At 41.0% G+C, this 18,088-nt stretch overlaps 1 protein-coding gene across 1 annotated transcript in view; it reads right to left on the bottom strand.

Annotated features, from left to right (window-relative positions):
- LOC113078638 (B-cell scaffold protein with ankyrin repeats) overlaps positions 1 to 17,089 on the bottom strand; it is a 41,245-nt gene extending 24,156 nt beyond the window's left edge. Inside the window, exons 1-3 of the mRNA XM_026250969.1 lie at positions 15,959 to 17,089; positions 15,771 to 15,831; positions 14,186 to 14,392 (exon numbers count right to left, since the gene is read on the bottom strand). Of these exons, the coding sequence (XP_026106754.1) occupies positions 14,186 to 14,392; positions 15,771 to 15,831; positions 15,959 to 15,976 (286 nt within the window). The 5' untranslated portion in view covers positions 15,977 to 17,089. The remainder of the gene's footprint in view (positions 1 to 14,185; positions 14,393 to 15,770; positions 15,832 to 15,958) is intronic.
- Positions 17,090 to 18,088: the final 999 nt, after the last annotated feature.

Raw genomic sequence — 18,088 nt, forward strand, 5'->3', positions numbered from 1 at the left:
TACAATTCTCCCTCTCCTATGGTAGAGAATGAGTGGAACTGTTCCTCAAGGGGTCTATAGTGCACTGTCTGATGCGATACTGTAGCTGACAGCTGAATGGTTACAATTTTATCTCTAATAGTATCGATTTTAGAATTAGTTTATAAAGTCATTACTGCTGTGATGTTGGGAAATGTTAACACTTGTGGAGGCTTTATGTTTCGTTAATTTAGCCACTGTATTGAATAAATACCTGAGGTTATGTTTGTTTTCTTCTAAAAGAGAAGAAAATTAATCAGATCTAGCAGTTTTTATGATTTTCTGTAGGATAGGTTACTTTCCCGCCAAGCAATACAAAATACCTCTAGTTTTGTTTTCCTCCAGGTGCGCTCAATTCTTCGGGCTGCTCTCTTTAGGGTGTGAGTATGCTCATTATACCATGGTGTCATACTGGTTTCTTTAATCTTCCTTAAGCATAAAGGAGCAACTATATTTAAAATGCTAGAAAAGAGAGAGTCCATAGATTCTGTTACATCATCAAGTTGTTCTGAGGTTTTGGATATGCTAAGGAATTTGGATACACCAGGGAGATAGCTTAAAAAGCAGTATTTTGTGGTAGAAGTGATGGTTCTTCCATACTTGTAACAAGAAGTAGAATTTACAATTTTGGCTATATGACGTTTGCACTAAACTTAATAATAATCTGACATATCATCACTTGGCTGCATAATTTCAACACTATCAACATCAATTTCACGAGTTCACACTTACATATAATTAGCTGGAGTATTATAGTGCATATTTGGCGTGCTGTCCGGGGCAGGGGCTCCAAGCTCGGGAATGGCCCGAACCTAGAGTACCCCCCCCCCCCCCCCCCGTATATGTAAAAGTGTAAAATGAACTCTAGTGGAGGAGATGGGGATGGAGGGGGGATGCTGACAAACCATCAATGGAGACAGGTAGGCTAATTCAGCTGTATTTATACCCTAAGGTTGATTATATTAAGTGGCTCCACCTGTGTTAATTAGGCTAAGTATCTGACGTGCTCCTCCCGAACCTTGTTATGAAACTGCATTTCACGAGTTCACACTTACATGTAATTAGCTGGAGTATTATAGTGCATATTTGGCGTGCTGTCCGGGGCAGGGGCTCCGAGCTCGGGAATGGCCCGAACCTAGAGTACCCCCCAAAAAGCAATAGCGGAAAGGACAGCCGCCAGACTAAGGACCCCCCACAATAGCTTTGACATCTGGCGGGGACTGATATTTAAAAAAGCAGGTTGGAAGGGCCTATATGTACTCCAGTGATTGCAACTTTACCTATTGGAGAAATGGGCCCCACCGGCTGCTTGTGTCGGACTATGTGATTTAGGGCACCCGGTCGGGGGGGTTCAAGCCGTTGCACAACCGGAGCACCTCACTGCATTGGAACGGATGAGCCCCACCGGCCGATAGCGGAGGAGCGACGTGATTGGATTGCCCGACCAGGAGGGCCCGAGTTGTCTCGACCGGAATAGGTCACGTTGTTGGCGTACAGGCCCTACTGGCTAATGAGCCCCTGCTAGTCAGTGGGCAACCAGGGCAGATACCTAACCGAGAGGACCCATGAAGCCTCCGACTGGAGATCAAGACTCAGGACGACGGACGTGTAAGTCCTCTCGGTTTGAGCAGATAAACAGCTTTGGGCTGCCGACAAAGAGGACTCTTGCAACACCCAACGGGAGATCAATACTCACGGCATCGGATGGATAAGACCTGTTTGTGGGCAACAAGAAAAGAAAACCCAACCGGGAGCACTCTCGCCTACATCTGACACGAGCACAATACTCAACGGCGTCAGACGGGTAAGCCTCGCTGGCCGGGGAGCGGGAAAAGGAAGACCCGACTGCGCGGGCTCTCACAGCATCCGATGGGAGATCAGGACTCAGAACATCAAACGGGTAAGCCTCACCAGACGGGTGGGAAAAGATTTGGACAGAGTTTGGCGGGAAGTGGAGACTCTTGTCGTCGCATGCGAGCACCGCCACCCGTCAAACAGGAACAAAAGTTTAGGTGACCGTGAGACTCTCGCCGACGTCCGATGGGAGCTCAATACTCAAGGCATCGAACGGGTAAGCCTCCCCGACCGTAGCATGGAAAAGTAAAGTTTAAGTGGCTGGGAGACTCTCGCCGACGTCCGATGGGAGCTCAATACTCAAGGCACCGAACGGATAAGTCTCGCCAACTGTAGAAAGGAAAAGGTAAGGTTGTCTAGCTGGGAGGCTCTCGCCGACGTCCGATGGGAGCTCAATACTCAAGGCATCGAACGGATAAGCCTCTCCGGACGTAAGACGGAAAGGTAAAGTTGTGTTGCCAGGAGGCTCTTGCCGGCGTCCGATGGGAGCTCAATACTCAAGGCATCGAACGGATAAGCCTCGCTAACTGTAGGAGGAAAAGGTAAGGGTGTGTGGCCTGGAGGCTCGCGCCAGCATCCCGAGGGAGCTTAATACAGACGGCGTCGGATGGGTAAGCCTTTTAGACCAAAGGATGAAAAAAGTTGTCTGGCCGGGAGACTTCGCAACGACTTCGAATGAGTAAGCCTCGCCGACCGTAGAAAGGAAAAGTAATGTGGTCTAGACGGGAGGCTCTCACCAATGTCTGATGGGAGGTAATTACTCGCAGCATCAGACGGGAAAGCCTCTCCGAACGTAAGACAGAAAGGTAAAGTTGTATGGCCAGTATTGGGCCAGACAGTGAAGGAGGGTTTTTTTTTTTTTTTTTTTTAACACGGAAAAGGCAAAGTTTGGATCAAGCCGGAAGCACTCTTGCAGTGCCTGACAGGGTTCAATACTAGGAACAATTTGGTTGTCTAAAGGGTAGATGCTATGACGATTACTGCATAATTGTTTAACGAATCCAATGAGCTGCTTCCGATATAAAGTCAGAAAATCTTGGTGCAGTCACTGTATTTGAAAATTTAAGTGTACAAAAAATAAATAGAATTTCCTGTGCCAGTGTACCTCAGATGAGTGCCATTAATCAGCAATATGGCCATTGTCAATCGTCATCTTGTCAGTGCGTGAGATTGACGATACGTATACGTATGTAATCGTGCTTGGGTAGAGGAAGACAGAGACTCTGTTCTTGTCATGGCATGACTTTTTGCGGTTTTAAACCATGCGGGTGAAAGAAAGAGCGTATGGAATCACCGATAGTCTAAAAGAATATACTTTCAGATGCACTGATAAACTGATGTTAAATATGAATTTATTATATTTAAAACAGCTAGTTCATGTAATCGGGTACTACGGTCATCTCGCTTGTCTTGTGAAAAATTTGCTGCATCTGCACAAGGAAGTTATCTATCTAAATGATCTGGAAATCGGTCAATGGTAAAACAATAGAGGATTTCATTTAAGTTCAACAATTAAACCCTAATTTGGACGTAAACGAACATGTTGAATATAGTATTCAAAACCGGTAAATATATTTGGAGCAAGGTTTAGTTGAAACTGATGCATTGGTCGTACGTGGTCCGGACCATGCGCCTCATGATGAGACCGCCACGGAAACAAAAGAATGAGATGCATTCTAACATAACGGAGGCGTTAAACTTAGTTAGTGAGGCTTGTGTAAAATATTGCGCATACCAGATTACTTGTTACAGTGCAATGAAATACCTTGTATCTGCAGACGATGTACGTCTGTTTGTGGATTGGGACTTCATCGCCTACAGGCTCGAATCATCCTTGCAAGCACGGGCAAGCGTGAAATGAAATAATGGAGCAGTTTGGTAGCTGAATTGTAGTGGCCGCCTAATAATGATAATAAAATACAATAATAGGAGAATGAGTCTAATATCGTCTTGACTATAATTGGTACGTAATACTATCACCACCACCTAGGATGAATAGGCATAACTTGGAAGCGGAGGTGATGTCGACTTTTGCCAGAAGAGAACCAACGACCCATTGAATGATGAAAAAGGATTTGAGGAGATACAGAAAAGGCTCCTGTGGGAGCAGACACTGCTGCGGCAGTGGGGAGATACAGAAAAGGCTCCTGCAGGAGCAGACACTGCTGCGGCAGATACAGAAAAGGCTCCTGCGGGAGCAGACACTGCTGCGGCAGTGGGGAGATACAGAAAGGCTCCTGCGGGAGCAGACACTATTGCGGCAGTGGGGAGATACAGAAAAGGCTCCTGCGGGAGCAGACACTGCTGCGGCAGTGAGGAGATACAGAAAACAGATAAGTAAAGGGGAGCATGAGAAGAAGAGGAGAGATACACGCCATGAACACCCCCCCGGAGCAGTGGGCAACCATTTATGCTGCAGCGCCCGGGGAGCAGTTGGGGGTTCGGTGCCTTGTTCAAGGACACCACGGTCATGGTATTGCCAGCCCGAGATTAGAACCCACAACCCTAGGGTTAGGGGTCAAAATCTCTAACCACTAGGCCCATCTTCCCCCTCCTTGGCTGTGGGAAGAGTAGACAGGTTAGTAACATTTGATGGGGCAACCTAAAAAATTAATGCATAGTCTACTGTGTTGCCAGCTTAGTGATTGGTTGCCTAATTTGACAATTCCTTAAGCCTTTGTCCACATTAGTACGTTCCTGTTGGAAAAGCATCATTCCTCTTGTTTTGGCCTTCCAGCCTTTTTAAGCAGCCTCCAAAACTGATCAATTTGAAACACTGGTTTCACATGGTAGTATAGACTTTAGAAACAGAGGCTTCTGAAAACAATGAACATAATTTAGTCTTGTAAAACATACCAATAGACATGATTATGGCAATGACATAAATTGCAGTTATGTGCTATTTACTTCCAAGCAGTTTCTAAAGATATTTACTTGCATGCTTTTCAATATTATAGACCTAGAAAGACAACAGAATTTTTTACTCACACTTGCTGTCCTGCGGCAAAACGAGGGTAGTGGTGTATTAGATAAATTCTAAGCGATCGCGCCATTAAATGGTGAAATATAACCCTAAATAAATTGATCCTGCCAGACTAATTGCATGAAACTTATGTCTGTGTGAGGTTTAAACATGCACGGTAAGGCAGATAATATCTTTGGACATTTCAGTGTGGATGACGACTATGGGAAAAAAGCCTTGGCTTCATGGTAAAAATTGGCATCGTCATCCAACAGAACTATGTCATAACCTCATTTAAACAAACTTTAAGCCACATTCCATGGCACACGACATTTGGACACGATTGTCATATTTCTCCCTCTAGGCAGTCGTGCAGAACTTTCAAACTGGTCGTGCAGCAACTGTTACCTTGGCATGTTCACCATGGTAAAATTAATGATTTTAATGAATATAATGTATGAATACATCGTCACAAATCAGATGACCCCCAAATAAAACCGTAGGTTTTATGGGGCTAATCAAATAAATAATGGTTTAATAATTATTTCTTCCATAATTATTATAAACCACCATTTTACATAAATTGTGTTTGAAGAATAATGTTAAAGTTAACGAAATATTGGTAATTCTGACCTCGCAGTGCCGCAACAACGCGTCGACGTCATCGATTACGTCGACGTGCGTGAAATGCGTCGACGCGTCACACGGTTTGTTTACATCTCGCTTAACGGCATACTGGGAATGAAGAAAGTTGCTGTCTTTCACGAAAACAGAGACCACTGTATGGGAATACTTTAAAAAGAGGACAAATAAAATGGCCCTTGTTCACCTTGCAAAACCGATATGGTGTACCACGGCAGCACAACTGCGATGCGCGAGCACCTCAGAGGAAAACATCTTGGCGCTCTCCGGTTACGATTTAACTGGTTACCGTGTGATCTGGTGACCAACTTCCTGGTTCAGGTCTGATATTCTTGCCTGGAAAAAGAGTGAGTCGCGACGCGCATCGCGCCACTTCCATTATGAGCGCGCTTATCGCGCGCCTACATTGGAAATGACGTGATAAGTGAACGGCCCCTTAAAAGACGGCGCTCTGCGAGACAACAGTCACAAACCACCGAGCTACCCCGAATCAGCTCCAGATCTCTGGAAACCAAGCTAAACCATAGCAGAACCCGGACTACATTTTATGGTTTGTGATGCTAAAGAACATTTCATGACTACTGTCAATTTATGGCTACTGTGGTTTAATAAAAATTAATATTTACCGTAGTAAAATCATTTTCTTTGCCTCTTTATTATTTTATACTGTAAAAACTTAAAGGTTGAAATATTATATTAGAAGTTGTATATATTTTTGTAAAGTTCTCCAAAGGATTCAATGACTAATTAAAAAAGAACATTAGATTAATAATTTATTGTAATAAAAATAATTGTTAGATTAGTTGACAGAAAAAATAATCGTTATTTGCAGTTCTACCTTGCACCGATAGATTTGATTAGAAAACATCACATCCGGTTGGGCGTTTGCATACGGTCTAGTCGCAGAGATCAAATATTTGAACGCATCCGAGGCTCAAATCGGATCTGAAATTTCCGTATACGTATAGCCGCGTTTCCACCGCAGGAACTTTACCCAGGAACTAGGGACTTGGTCCGGTACTTGGTGTGTTTCCACCGCAGGAACCAGGAACTAAATAAAAGTTCCGGGTAAAAAAATGCCCCCCAGAAAGTCCCTGCTGGCGAGGTGGTACTTTTTTAAAGTTCCGGAACTTTCGGGGGCGGGACTTTGGCGCTAAACATGCTGATTGGTTGAGTTCACGCAGCATTGGTTGAGTTCAACCACCATTTATTCGGATCAACATTTTCAAAATATTACTGTTATTGTGTCATGAAATGTAATTTTAAAAGTATTTCAGGCGAGAATGTAGTTGTTTGAAACTCAAATCTGTTGTTTATTTATAAAGACAGCGCCTATTTAAAAATGTGTTTCGCCGATCTCGTAGACGATGAGCTCCACTCGATCAGCGGGAGCTCAGTCCTCATGTATCCGTAGAGAGCAGCCTCTCCTGGGATAGACCTTCTGATATGCGCCGCTGGCTCTGATGTGTCTTTAGTGGTTAAAACATAACATATAATTCAGCTGCGGGGTAAATCTAACAGGTTTTCTTTGGTCTGTATTCAATTTATCTATATGTAAAAATGAAAATAAAAAGGCAAGTCTATATAATATTTCTTTCATTGTAATGGCTGTATATAACGTTACACTTATCCCTGAACTAAGTACATTTCTGCAGCTGTTATTATGTTTAAATGAAAATGAAAGGTGGCAGTGGTATTTTATATCCTATTTAGTTTTATTGTATATATACTGAGGGGAAAATTGCAGTAGCCAAAGCGATCTGAGTTCACGCAGCATTGGTTGAGTTCAACCACCATTTATTCGGATAATTTTCAAATATTACTGTTATTGTGTCATGAAATGTAATTTTAAAAGTATTTCAGGCGAGAATGTAGTTGTCTAAAACTCAAATCTATGGTTTATTTTTAAAGACAGCGCCTATTTAAAAATGTGTTTCGCCGATCTCGTAGACGGTGAGCTCCACTCAATCAGCGGGAGCTCAGTCCTCATGTATCCGCAGAGAGCAGCCTCTCCTGGGATAGACCTTCTGATATGCGCCGCTGGCTCTGATGTGTCTTTAGTGGTTAAACATAAAATATAATTCAGCTGCGGGGTAAATCTAACAGGTTTTCTTTGGTCTGTATTCAATTTATCTATATGTTAAAATGAAAATAAAAAAGGCAAGTCTATATAATATTTCTTTCATTGTAATGGCTGCATATACACATTTCCCTGACCTAAGTACATTTCTGCAGTTGTTATTATGCTTAAATGAAAACGAAAGGAGGCAGTGGTATTTGATATCATATTTCGTTTTATTGTAAATATACAGTAGGGAAAATTGCAGTAGCCAAGACGAGCTGACTGAAGTTATTAAGTATCATATATATATATATATATATATATATATATATATATATATATAGTATATAGTTACGCTGCTGTTTATAGATTTACCGGACTTGCGTAGTTGCAGACATCACACTCCCCAGTCGAATGCACAAAGTCTGAACTAACTACCGAGGATGCACGTCCAAAATCAGCGTACTTTTTTTTTTTTTTTTTTTTTTTTTTTTAATCAGAGGTACTTTGTATTGAGAAACGCGCGCAGACCTACGTCACCAGTCATTTGCCTAATCTACCCGGTACTTTACACCGCGGTGGAAACGCAGAAAGCAACAGGTCTGGGGGGAAAAAAGTTCCTGGGAAAAAAAGTTCCTGGTAAAAATGTTCCGGGTAATTTCGGTGGAAACGCGGCATATGTGATCAGAACTCCACGCAGCTGCCGCACTACTTTCTAGCTGCGAACCTGTATTTAGCGTCTTCACCTGAAAATGTATTGATTACGCCGCTAGAGGAGGCAGCCTCAAACTGCGTCTCGGTCGGAAAAGTCGCTGTGACAGGCTGAGCCGCGGTGGGTAAGAACTGAAGTGTGATTCCAGCACTCGAGGAGAGCCCGGTTTTGTTCGGATCAATCGTGGTGTTAAGCGAGGCAAGCTCGAGCTTTGCATGGTCTATTGGCCAAGACGTGTGGCTTGGCGAAAAGAGCAGCTGTCGCGACAATGTTTGATGGTGCTCAGCGGCCGTGTTTAATGATCATGGGTATCAGCAAAAGTAGCAGATCTGAAAAATCCCCGGTACGGATCTCCTTGGTGGAAGAAAAATTGGGTCTGTGATAAGATGGCAGATGGAGCGAACCGGGATGCTGACAAACCATCAATGGAGACAGGTAGGCTAATTCAGCTGTATTTATACCCTAAGGTTGATTATATTAAGTGGCTCCACCTGTGTTAATTAGGCTAAGTATCTGACGTGCTCCTCCCGAACCTTGTTATGAAACTGCATTCCATGTGACAGTATTAAATCTTGAGTATGATTTCGACAATGAGTAGGTCCTGAAACATGTTTTCTAACCCCAATAGAGTTCAGAATGTCTATAAATGCTGATCCCAATACATATTTTTCATTATCAACATGGATATTAAAATCATGAACTCTTTAATAAAGTCTGTATGGTGAGCCTGGCGGCCTGTATACAGTAGTTGTTTCTCTGGATAATGTTATATGAAGCATTACTTCAAACGAGTTGTACTTGAAGCCTGCCCTCTCAGAAATCCAGAAAACGTTGTTATAAATTGAAGCAACACCTCCCCCTCTGCCTTTTAGACACAGCTCATGTTTATAACAGTAGTTTTGGGGGGTGGACTCATATAAAATAATGTAATCATCAGGTTTTAGCCAGATTTCTGTCAAGCACATCTAGATTATGATCAGTGACCATAGAATTTACAAAAAGTGTTTTCGTAGAAAGGGATCTGATATTCAATAAGCCAAGCTTTATCATTTGTTTATCCGTATTGCATCTGTTTTTCATTTGTTGAATCTCAATTAATTTGTTAATCTTAACTTGGTTTGGACGTTTTTTTGTATTTTCTAGTTCGGGGAACAGACACAGTCTCTATAGTGTGATATCTAGGTGAAAGAGTCTCTATGTGCTGAGAATTAACTGACCTCTGTGACGTGAGGCAGCTAGCAGATGGTTGGTTTAGCCAGCCTGTCTGCTTCCTGACCTTGGCCCCAGGTAGTCAAGTATAAACTCTAAGACTATGTGCCATATTTCTAGAGAGAAGAGTGGGGCCACCCAAGGAGGGATTAAGACCATCTCTTTTCAACAGGTCAGATCTGCCCCAAAAGCTTTGTCTATGAAACCTATGTTATTCTTTGGGCACCACTTAGACATCCAACCATTGATTGATGACAATCTGCTATGCATCTCATCACCACAGTAAGCAAGGAGGGGCCCATAGTATAATACAGTGTCTGACATCATGCTTGCAAGTTCACACACCTCTTTAATGTTATTTTTAGTGATCTCCGACTGGCGTAGTCGAACATCATTAGCCAGCACTTTTAAATTTGCCAAAATGTCAGGCGCTCTGGCTCCTGGTAAACATTTGACTATGGTGGCTGGTGTCTCTATATTCACATCCCTTACAATAGAATCACCAATAAATAGAGCACTTTCATCGGGTTTCTAGTTGGGTGCATCACTGAGTGGGGAGAACCTGTTTAATGTTTTGATCGGAACAGAAGAGCGGTGTTTTGACCCACGACTATGTTGCCTCACTGTCACCCAGTTGTCCTGCTGCAGGGGCTCTGTTGCCGGAACCGAACAATAGGGATTTTTGCTTAATAATGTTACTGTGCACATTTTATCTCACCAAATCTCACCACATTTCTAATGTGCGATCATATTAAGACATTAGTCTGTGAGATCTGCAAGATCTCTCATGCGCGCCACGGAGGCTGTCTGTCAGTTACACACACACACACCACAACGAGCGCGGCACACAGACATAACAGTATGAAAACTCCCGCTTAATAATAAAGAGTGACGATTGCGAAGAGATTTGCTTAATAATGTTATCGTGCACATTTTATCTTAACAAACATTTATAATTTGCGATAATATTAAGACGTTTGTCTGTGAAATCTGCGAGATCTCTCATGCGCGCCGCAGAGGCTGTCGGTCAGTCACACACACACACCACAAGAAAGAGAGCGGCGCGCACACACGCGTAAGGGGCCGTTCACATATCATGTCTTTTGCGTGCTCAAGTTAGTTATTTCAAATGTAGGCACGCGTTATGCACGCTCAGAATGGAAGCGACGCGGTCGCGACGCGCATGCGGTGTGACGTGCTCGTTTTTTCCAAGCGTGTCCACACCGCATCGAGTTAAAAACATCTCAACTTTTCAGAATGCCACAAGCACACCGCAGGTCATGTAACTTCCTCACCTTTTCCGTAACAACGTTAAAAGCTCAGCCAAGATGAAGGAACAGCTGATAGCTGTATGTGGAGTTTTAAATTAATTTAGTAGCAGTGCTAATTCAAGCAGTTTTAGTGCTGCAAATCCATTTATCCATTGCTGAAATTTCCACGTCTTCATGGAGAGAGCAGGTCATGGCTGCTTAGCAACGGCAGACTCCTCAGGAGTAGACGTGATATGTGAACAGCCCCTTACAATACAAAAACTCCTGCTTAATACAAAGAGTGACGATGGCGGAGACAGCAAAACGTTCCAAAGTGTGGTTATACTTCACTAGAGTTCATGCAGGCAATGCTGGTTGTCATAAGTGCAACAAAATTTTTGCATGTAAGGGCGGAAACACAAGCAATCTTTCAAAGCATCTTTCAAGAGTGCATTATGTGCAGACAGAGAAATGCCAAGTTTTTGACTGCCTAACACAACACAAAGTAACACAACACAAAGTACCGATATAAATACCGTTAAAGCACCGGACCGTTGGCTGTATCGGTAAGAGTAGTAATACCATTTTAAACTTTAACGATACCCATCCCTACCGAACAATGTAGAGGAATCCCTGAGCTAGACGTATCCAAAGCCGTATCTGGAGCCCTAACATTCTTACTGTCCTCAATTAAAGTTTGGATGTGTGTCTCTAATTCTGAAATCTTCTCTGTCAGCCTAACTATTTCCCTGCATTTATCACATGTGAATCACTCATCTGCGACAGTACAAACTGTACATGTGGCAAGAGATGCAAATAACAATAGCAGGAGAAGCCATTACTCACCGTGCTTGATTAAATATTCTTACCACAGTTGTTTGATGAACTTGTGAAAAACTGGAGCGAGAGAGGAGAGGAGAAAAGAAAACAGCGATAGGTTTGAATGAAAACACTAATGACAAGCTAACGAGTGCTAACGCAATGCAGGTGTATTGCACTCACGGATATAAAATAAAAGGGAACGATCAAAATTAATCTGATAAGATTGATCGATAATATCAAAAACATGGTGTGAATTAAGGTATATTTTATAACATATATATGCTATTTCATGCATACTGTGTTTTTTACACTGTTAAAAAATTGGATTCCCATGCTAAACATGGACAAAGTTTAAAAAATTAAGTTGTACGTTTGAAGGAGTATTTTTGGAGTTTTTTTCGAGTATGGGTCTGTGTGACGTTAGATGGAGCGGAATTTCCTTACATGGGTCCTAAGGGCACTTCTGCCGGAAGAGCGTGCGCTCTGGTAGAGCAGAGCACTGAGAGCAGAGACATTCACTGATCAGAGCGAGAGCGATATGTCACAAAAGAAGTGTGTTTTTGGTTGCCAGGGCAAGACAACCCTGCACAGATTACCCCAAAAAAACAGCATTAAGGGACCAGTGGTTGGAGTTTATTTTTACAGAGCATCAACGGAGTTGTGCAAGTGTTTTTGTTTGTTCCCTGCATTTCGAAGATGCTTGTTTTACAAAAAAGGCCCAGTTTGACGCCGGATTTTCATATGTGATTTCATTGGGATAATGCAGTCCCAATGAAAAAGGGTCACGGTCGTGTGTTGGAACCGCAGGCGGTGAGTAAAACTGCTTCAAATATCTCTGTGTTGTTAACTTAGCTATCGACGCGTAAGCACATCAAGTAAACAAAATGCGATGTTGGCATCAAAATACACTTTCCACATGTACACCTTAAAAAAAAGAAAAAAAAAAAAACGACATAAAGTGGAACTTAGTCATTTTCCAAAACCGCTAAGCAAATATATACAGTTTCAATACATACCACATAGAGACATCGTTGCTGCTGCTCTTGTTAAATTTCAGCCTCTGGATCTGATTCTGGACCATAAATATACGGCTGAATCTGACTGTTAGCCATGGTTTGTTTTGGATGATAACACTTTCTCAAGTCGTCAGAGCTTGTAAGGAAGATGTACACCGAAATGACCAATGTCAGTGGAGACCAGGACAACTACTGTAGACGAGCCCCAGAGACAGTCAAAACCTTGTCTCATAGATGGCCACCTGGACAAGACCACAGGAAACACATGATTCTTCTGCACAATCTGACTTTGTGGCAGCCTGGAATTGAACCACTGGTTTCTTCTGGCCAGAGGACAATGGGTCCCCCAACTGAGCTTGGTTTCTCCCAAGGTTTTTTTCTTCATTCTGTCACTGATGGAGTTTTGGTTTCTTGCTGGTGTTGCCTCTGGCTTGCTTAGTTGGGGACACTTAATTTCCAGCGATATCATCAACTTTATTGCACAGATACTATTTAAATCCTTTACGTGCAAGCATCGCCGACGGCCCCAGTTTATTATTGTTACACTTAACTTTCACAGCACGTTAAACATCATTCTCTTACTTGTTCTGGACAAACTGTGCATCAATTGAAAGTTTAAAGACTCTAGCTTCGATATTTGACCAATATTTTGATAAAACATTGTTGCAGTGACAGTTATTTATTAATTTATGTCAGGAGTCGCAAACTCACTACTAGTTGCCACTAAAAATTACCCAGTGCACCTTTAAACTGAACTAAGCTGGATGATGACATCACTGAATTCAATGATGAATTGGCTTTTTATATTTTTGACACACTTTTTTCCTATTTAATGCAGTTGCTCAGTTGCTTTGACCCAACCTGTATTGTTAAAAGCGCTATATAAATAAATAAAGGTGACTTTTAAGTGTGAATATTCTATTAACATTTTCTCTCTTTTTCTTGATGCTTGCACCCTATTCTTATGCTCTGGAGGAGCAAAGCGGTTCTCACAGGTTTTTTTTTTTTTTTTTACAAAAATATGTTATAAGGGCAATGTAAGATTTGTAAGAAACCTCTAGCAAGGGTCTGTTACTGTTTTTCATAAGATCATGAGATATGTCTTTCATAAGAAGCTAAAGTGATTGTGATCTAGCAAGAGCACTGCTTCTTTGATGCTTCATGAATACAGCTCCAGGATTGTATAAATGATTTATAAAGCTCTAATACAACAAGTCACTTGGCACCTTTAACTTTCACTTTAAATTATTCATGAATCTGAAATTGAAATGTAAGATTGCTGCCTGTAATGAATGGTGCATATTTGGGTCTTTTTTTAGGATTAGAGTGCAAATAGCAGTCTGGAATGTTATAAAGTATTTATAAATACTGAGCACTGACTGAATTGGAGCAACACTGCAACAACAACCATTTTAATGAGTGAAATGGAAGCTCTGTAGGTTTAATGAAGGAATAATTTAGACCCGCATCAGTTCTTGGAATTATTTATAAAAGTTGTAATGCCATATAAGGCAATGGTGTTTGTTAAAGAGCTCTAAAAGCAATTAAATAAGTGCATGTGTCAACAGTCGATTTAATGGTCCTCAGCTCAATTCAAACTGTCCACAAGTCAAAATTAAGGTAATTAAAAATGAAAACCTTGTGCGATGAAGGGAGTTTTGTCCTCTGGGGTAGGCAGGGAGTCAGGTCGAGGGGTCGGTGCAGGGGGGCGGTTCACTATTACTACAGAGCTGCTGGATGTGAGGATGGTGTCATACTCTTCCCCATCTCTACCCATGGGAGTATAGACATTTTCATCTTCATTGTTTTGGTGTTCCTCATTAGGATCAACCAACCAAAGATTATCTGCGTAAAGAGCAAATATATGTTGATTTCCAAAACACCAACACCAACACCAACAAAAAAACATAAACTATATATATAGTTCACTAAACCAATTCATTCAAAAAGAAAAGAAAAAAACTGATTGGTTACACTTCATTTTAAGGTGTCCTGTATAGGGAAATGTGTAATAATGTAAATAATAAATATATGTAATTATACATTTAAATACTGAGTAATATCAATTTACTGCATGCACTTACTACATGGTTAGGCCTAGGATTAGGGATTGGGTTAAGGTCACTTGCATGAAATCAAGCATAATTAATTGTTATTATAATAGTAACTACCTTTAATAAAGTGTTACCGACAGATTCATTTCAGAATAAAATAAATAGTGCTTCTCAATCAGAAGGCTGAACCCAAGTGAGGTTGAATTCAGTCCTACTGAGGCTTCTAGGCTAGACTAGAGGCATTTGTCAAAGTCAAGAATACTTCCTTGGCAGGACTGATCGTTCCAAGTCACTTCCTTCAGAGGCTAGGCGAGACTCCTCTTTAGCATTCGGAGAACACGTAAATGGAACAGGCTAGCAAGTGCACGTAATTGCGTCATTACGTCAGTGAAAAGGTCTGTTTGAATAACGCTGTGAATGGTATCGTTAAATTACTTTGGACAACTTAACTAGTTATTTATAAAAGAAATGCCGATGACGCAACCAAGTTAACAATTGTAAAATGACAGGTGCGGTTCAGTTAACCATTTGTATAATTTACAATATCATGGTGGTAGTAATTTATGCTGGCATTTAAACGTTAAACTTTACTTATATTTACTACAGTTATAACAAATGTTTGGTAACATTAAATAAAAAAATTGTATAAAAAAAAAATATTTTTTTTTAATAAAAACCGTTAACACTCCGACTCCGCTAACGTTCGTCATTTTTGAATTTTTGAACAAGATAGCAAAGCTGTGCGCATAGGATTGTGGGTGATTTGAGAGCGCGAAGGATACACATATGCATCCTTTCCTGTTTATGGCATATTTTTCGAACGAAGGACTCAGTCCTTGGTTGAAAATCCAAGGATCCTTGACATTGAAACAGTCCTTCAAGAGATGTCGATGACGTAGCATCCTCGAAATACTGGCTTCCGAGGATCCTTCCTTGACACTGAGAAACACCTTAGACTTCTAGGCTAGAATTAAACAGTCTAGTAGGTAATATAAGCCATTTATATCAAGGGTATTCAGAGATGAATATCGCATCTAAAACAAATCCTTTTAGATGCAATATTATACACAATAGACAGTAGTGTTCATTTAGATAAAACAGTTTTTCTTATATAGTACAATAAGTAGCTAGTGTTAACAAAAAGTAGACCAAAGAAGACACAAACATACCTGCTCTGCCCATCAACTCATATACACCGGTGTCAATGTTGCCATCATTGTCATCAAGTTTCTATGAGAACATTATTAACAAATTAATAAAAAAATAATCATTAATAATCATTACAAATTAATAATAATGATAATTAATAATGACTATACTTTTAAACAGCAAATATGTGACTGAAAAAAGCACCAACCTTGTTACGTTTAAACATCAAAGTACAGAAAAGATTCAAATGTTTGTAAAAAACAAGATAATCAGTCTAGTTTATTATTTACAGAATGTGAAGTTTGAACTTTGACTCAAAGCCAAAATTTTAGCTATGCACATTTGTTATGATTGCACCTATAACCACTGGTGTAGCAGGAGTTGCATGTGACTATTGAAAGTTGCTGTCATGATCCGGTCACTGAACTTTTGTTTATTCACCACCCGGTCATCAACCACAATATAGACTCTCACATTACACAGTACACCCTGGACTACATTTCCCTTGCTCCATTGCACCAATCACAGTCACCTGATAACAATCACATATGCGCCTGAGACCAATTACACACACACATAGCACAATCAATCAGACACGCTTTAGCATTGGACTTCCTTTCACACACTGCTGAGTATTGTTCTGCAAACATCGCTCTCCTAGTGATAGCTGTGATACCAAGCTATTCCGTGTTTGTTTTCATAGTTTTTTGCAGTTTATAGTTTTCATAGATTAGTCTTTTTCCTGCCTTGCCCTGTTTCTCGTGTTTTGACCCTTTGATCTGTATTCTCGATTAGCCCTCTTTCTTAGCCCTCTGGATATTGTTCGTTCATCGAAGACCCATGCTTTCCCTAGGAATATTCTTTGTCTTGCCCTCTATATACCTTTTTTGTTTGACCCATGCCTGTTTCGACCACGTCTCTTTGTAATAAAAGCTTGTAAATGGATCCGCACTTCTCACGACTCGTCAGCCCCAGTACAGTTGCGTTCAGTGCTCAAGTTTTTGCCAAGCTTAATTTGTAAGAATTGATTTGTAAATGCCACAAAGTTGGTCAACAGCAAAGTGATGATTGTTGTGGAAACCACTGACATCAAGTTGTGTGGGGGCTGTTATTACACAGCTAACAATAGGCTTTTTGTAAACCAATTTTACTCCATTCAAAAAATAAATACAAAATGATGAAAGTAGGCTCACTACAAAGTTTTCACTAGTGTAATGCATGCTACATTCTGACTGCCTCTCTCTGTGTTCTGTTCCTTAGCAACCTGCTACCATTCACTTGTAATAAGAGCCTTTACTTTTTCCGCGGTTGCTTCGTGCCCTTTCTTGAGTTGGTAAAAGCCCCGTTCATCTTGGACGCCACTCCACCTATGTATCCTCGGATACCTATCTAAAAAGGGTGTTGCTACTACAGAACTGTTGAGACAGCTGTAAGGGAACAGGTCAATTTAGCTCAAAGGGAATCATTTAATAATTTAAAGGGAATTTGAACAGAATCACTGTTTCACTGCTGATCACTGAGACGCCCTGCGTTTCACTGAACGAGCCGTTTAACATCAAATCTGCACTGGATACTAATATCCAAACTATAGTGAAAACACTATCAATTAGCACAGTAACAAGATCGGCAGTTTACGACATTAACTTATAAGCACAAAACACAAGATACTTCTCTTTTCAATATGAATAAGGCTTTATTAGATAAATCTAAGACATATAAACTAATCTAACACATAAACGCACGCACTCACACATTCACACAAGTTGCAGGAAGTTCGAAAGTTAGGGAAATATGAGTTTAAGAGAATGGAAATATGGAATCCCAAGTTTACAGCAATACGGTAAATTGCATAGAACATCCATCAATCACGTAATTAGCCCTCGCACTGAGTTCCTCAATGAGGTTAAAATTATATTAGATACACCAGTAAAGGTCACAGTCTGGAGGTTACTTGCATGTCATGTGAAAAGGGAGTCCCCTTTGTTGTCCGATGTCGCTGATTGGCTGGAAGTTCAGTAGTCGCTGAAGTGACGTCTTGGGTAGCCCTGGTTGGGCGTTGGCTGAAGACGGAGTTGTGTGCGGGTTGAATTTGAAACTCGATGTTACAAAACTTAACTCAGAACACAAAACTCTCAAATGGAAAAGAAAAGAAGTAAAGTTTGACGAGACTAAGTTGTGTTTCTTCTCATCGTGGCTAAGTAGCAGCAGGCGTGCAGGCTGAAGCAAGCTGATACTGCGTTCAAAAAACAGAGATGACTAACAGCATGTGTCGGTTACATATAAATTAATATGGAGTGAAGCAATGGACTGATTCATTTAGAAGTCTTGAGTTAATTTT

Source organism: Carassius auratus, unplaced genomic scaffold, assembly GCF_003368295.1.
Source record: "Carassius auratus strain Wakin unplaced genomic scaffold, ASM336829v1 scaf_tig00026160, whole genome shotgun sequence".
Lineage (NCBI taxonomy): Eukaryota > Metazoa > Chordata > Actinopteri > Cypriniformes > Cyprinidae > Carassius > Carassius auratus.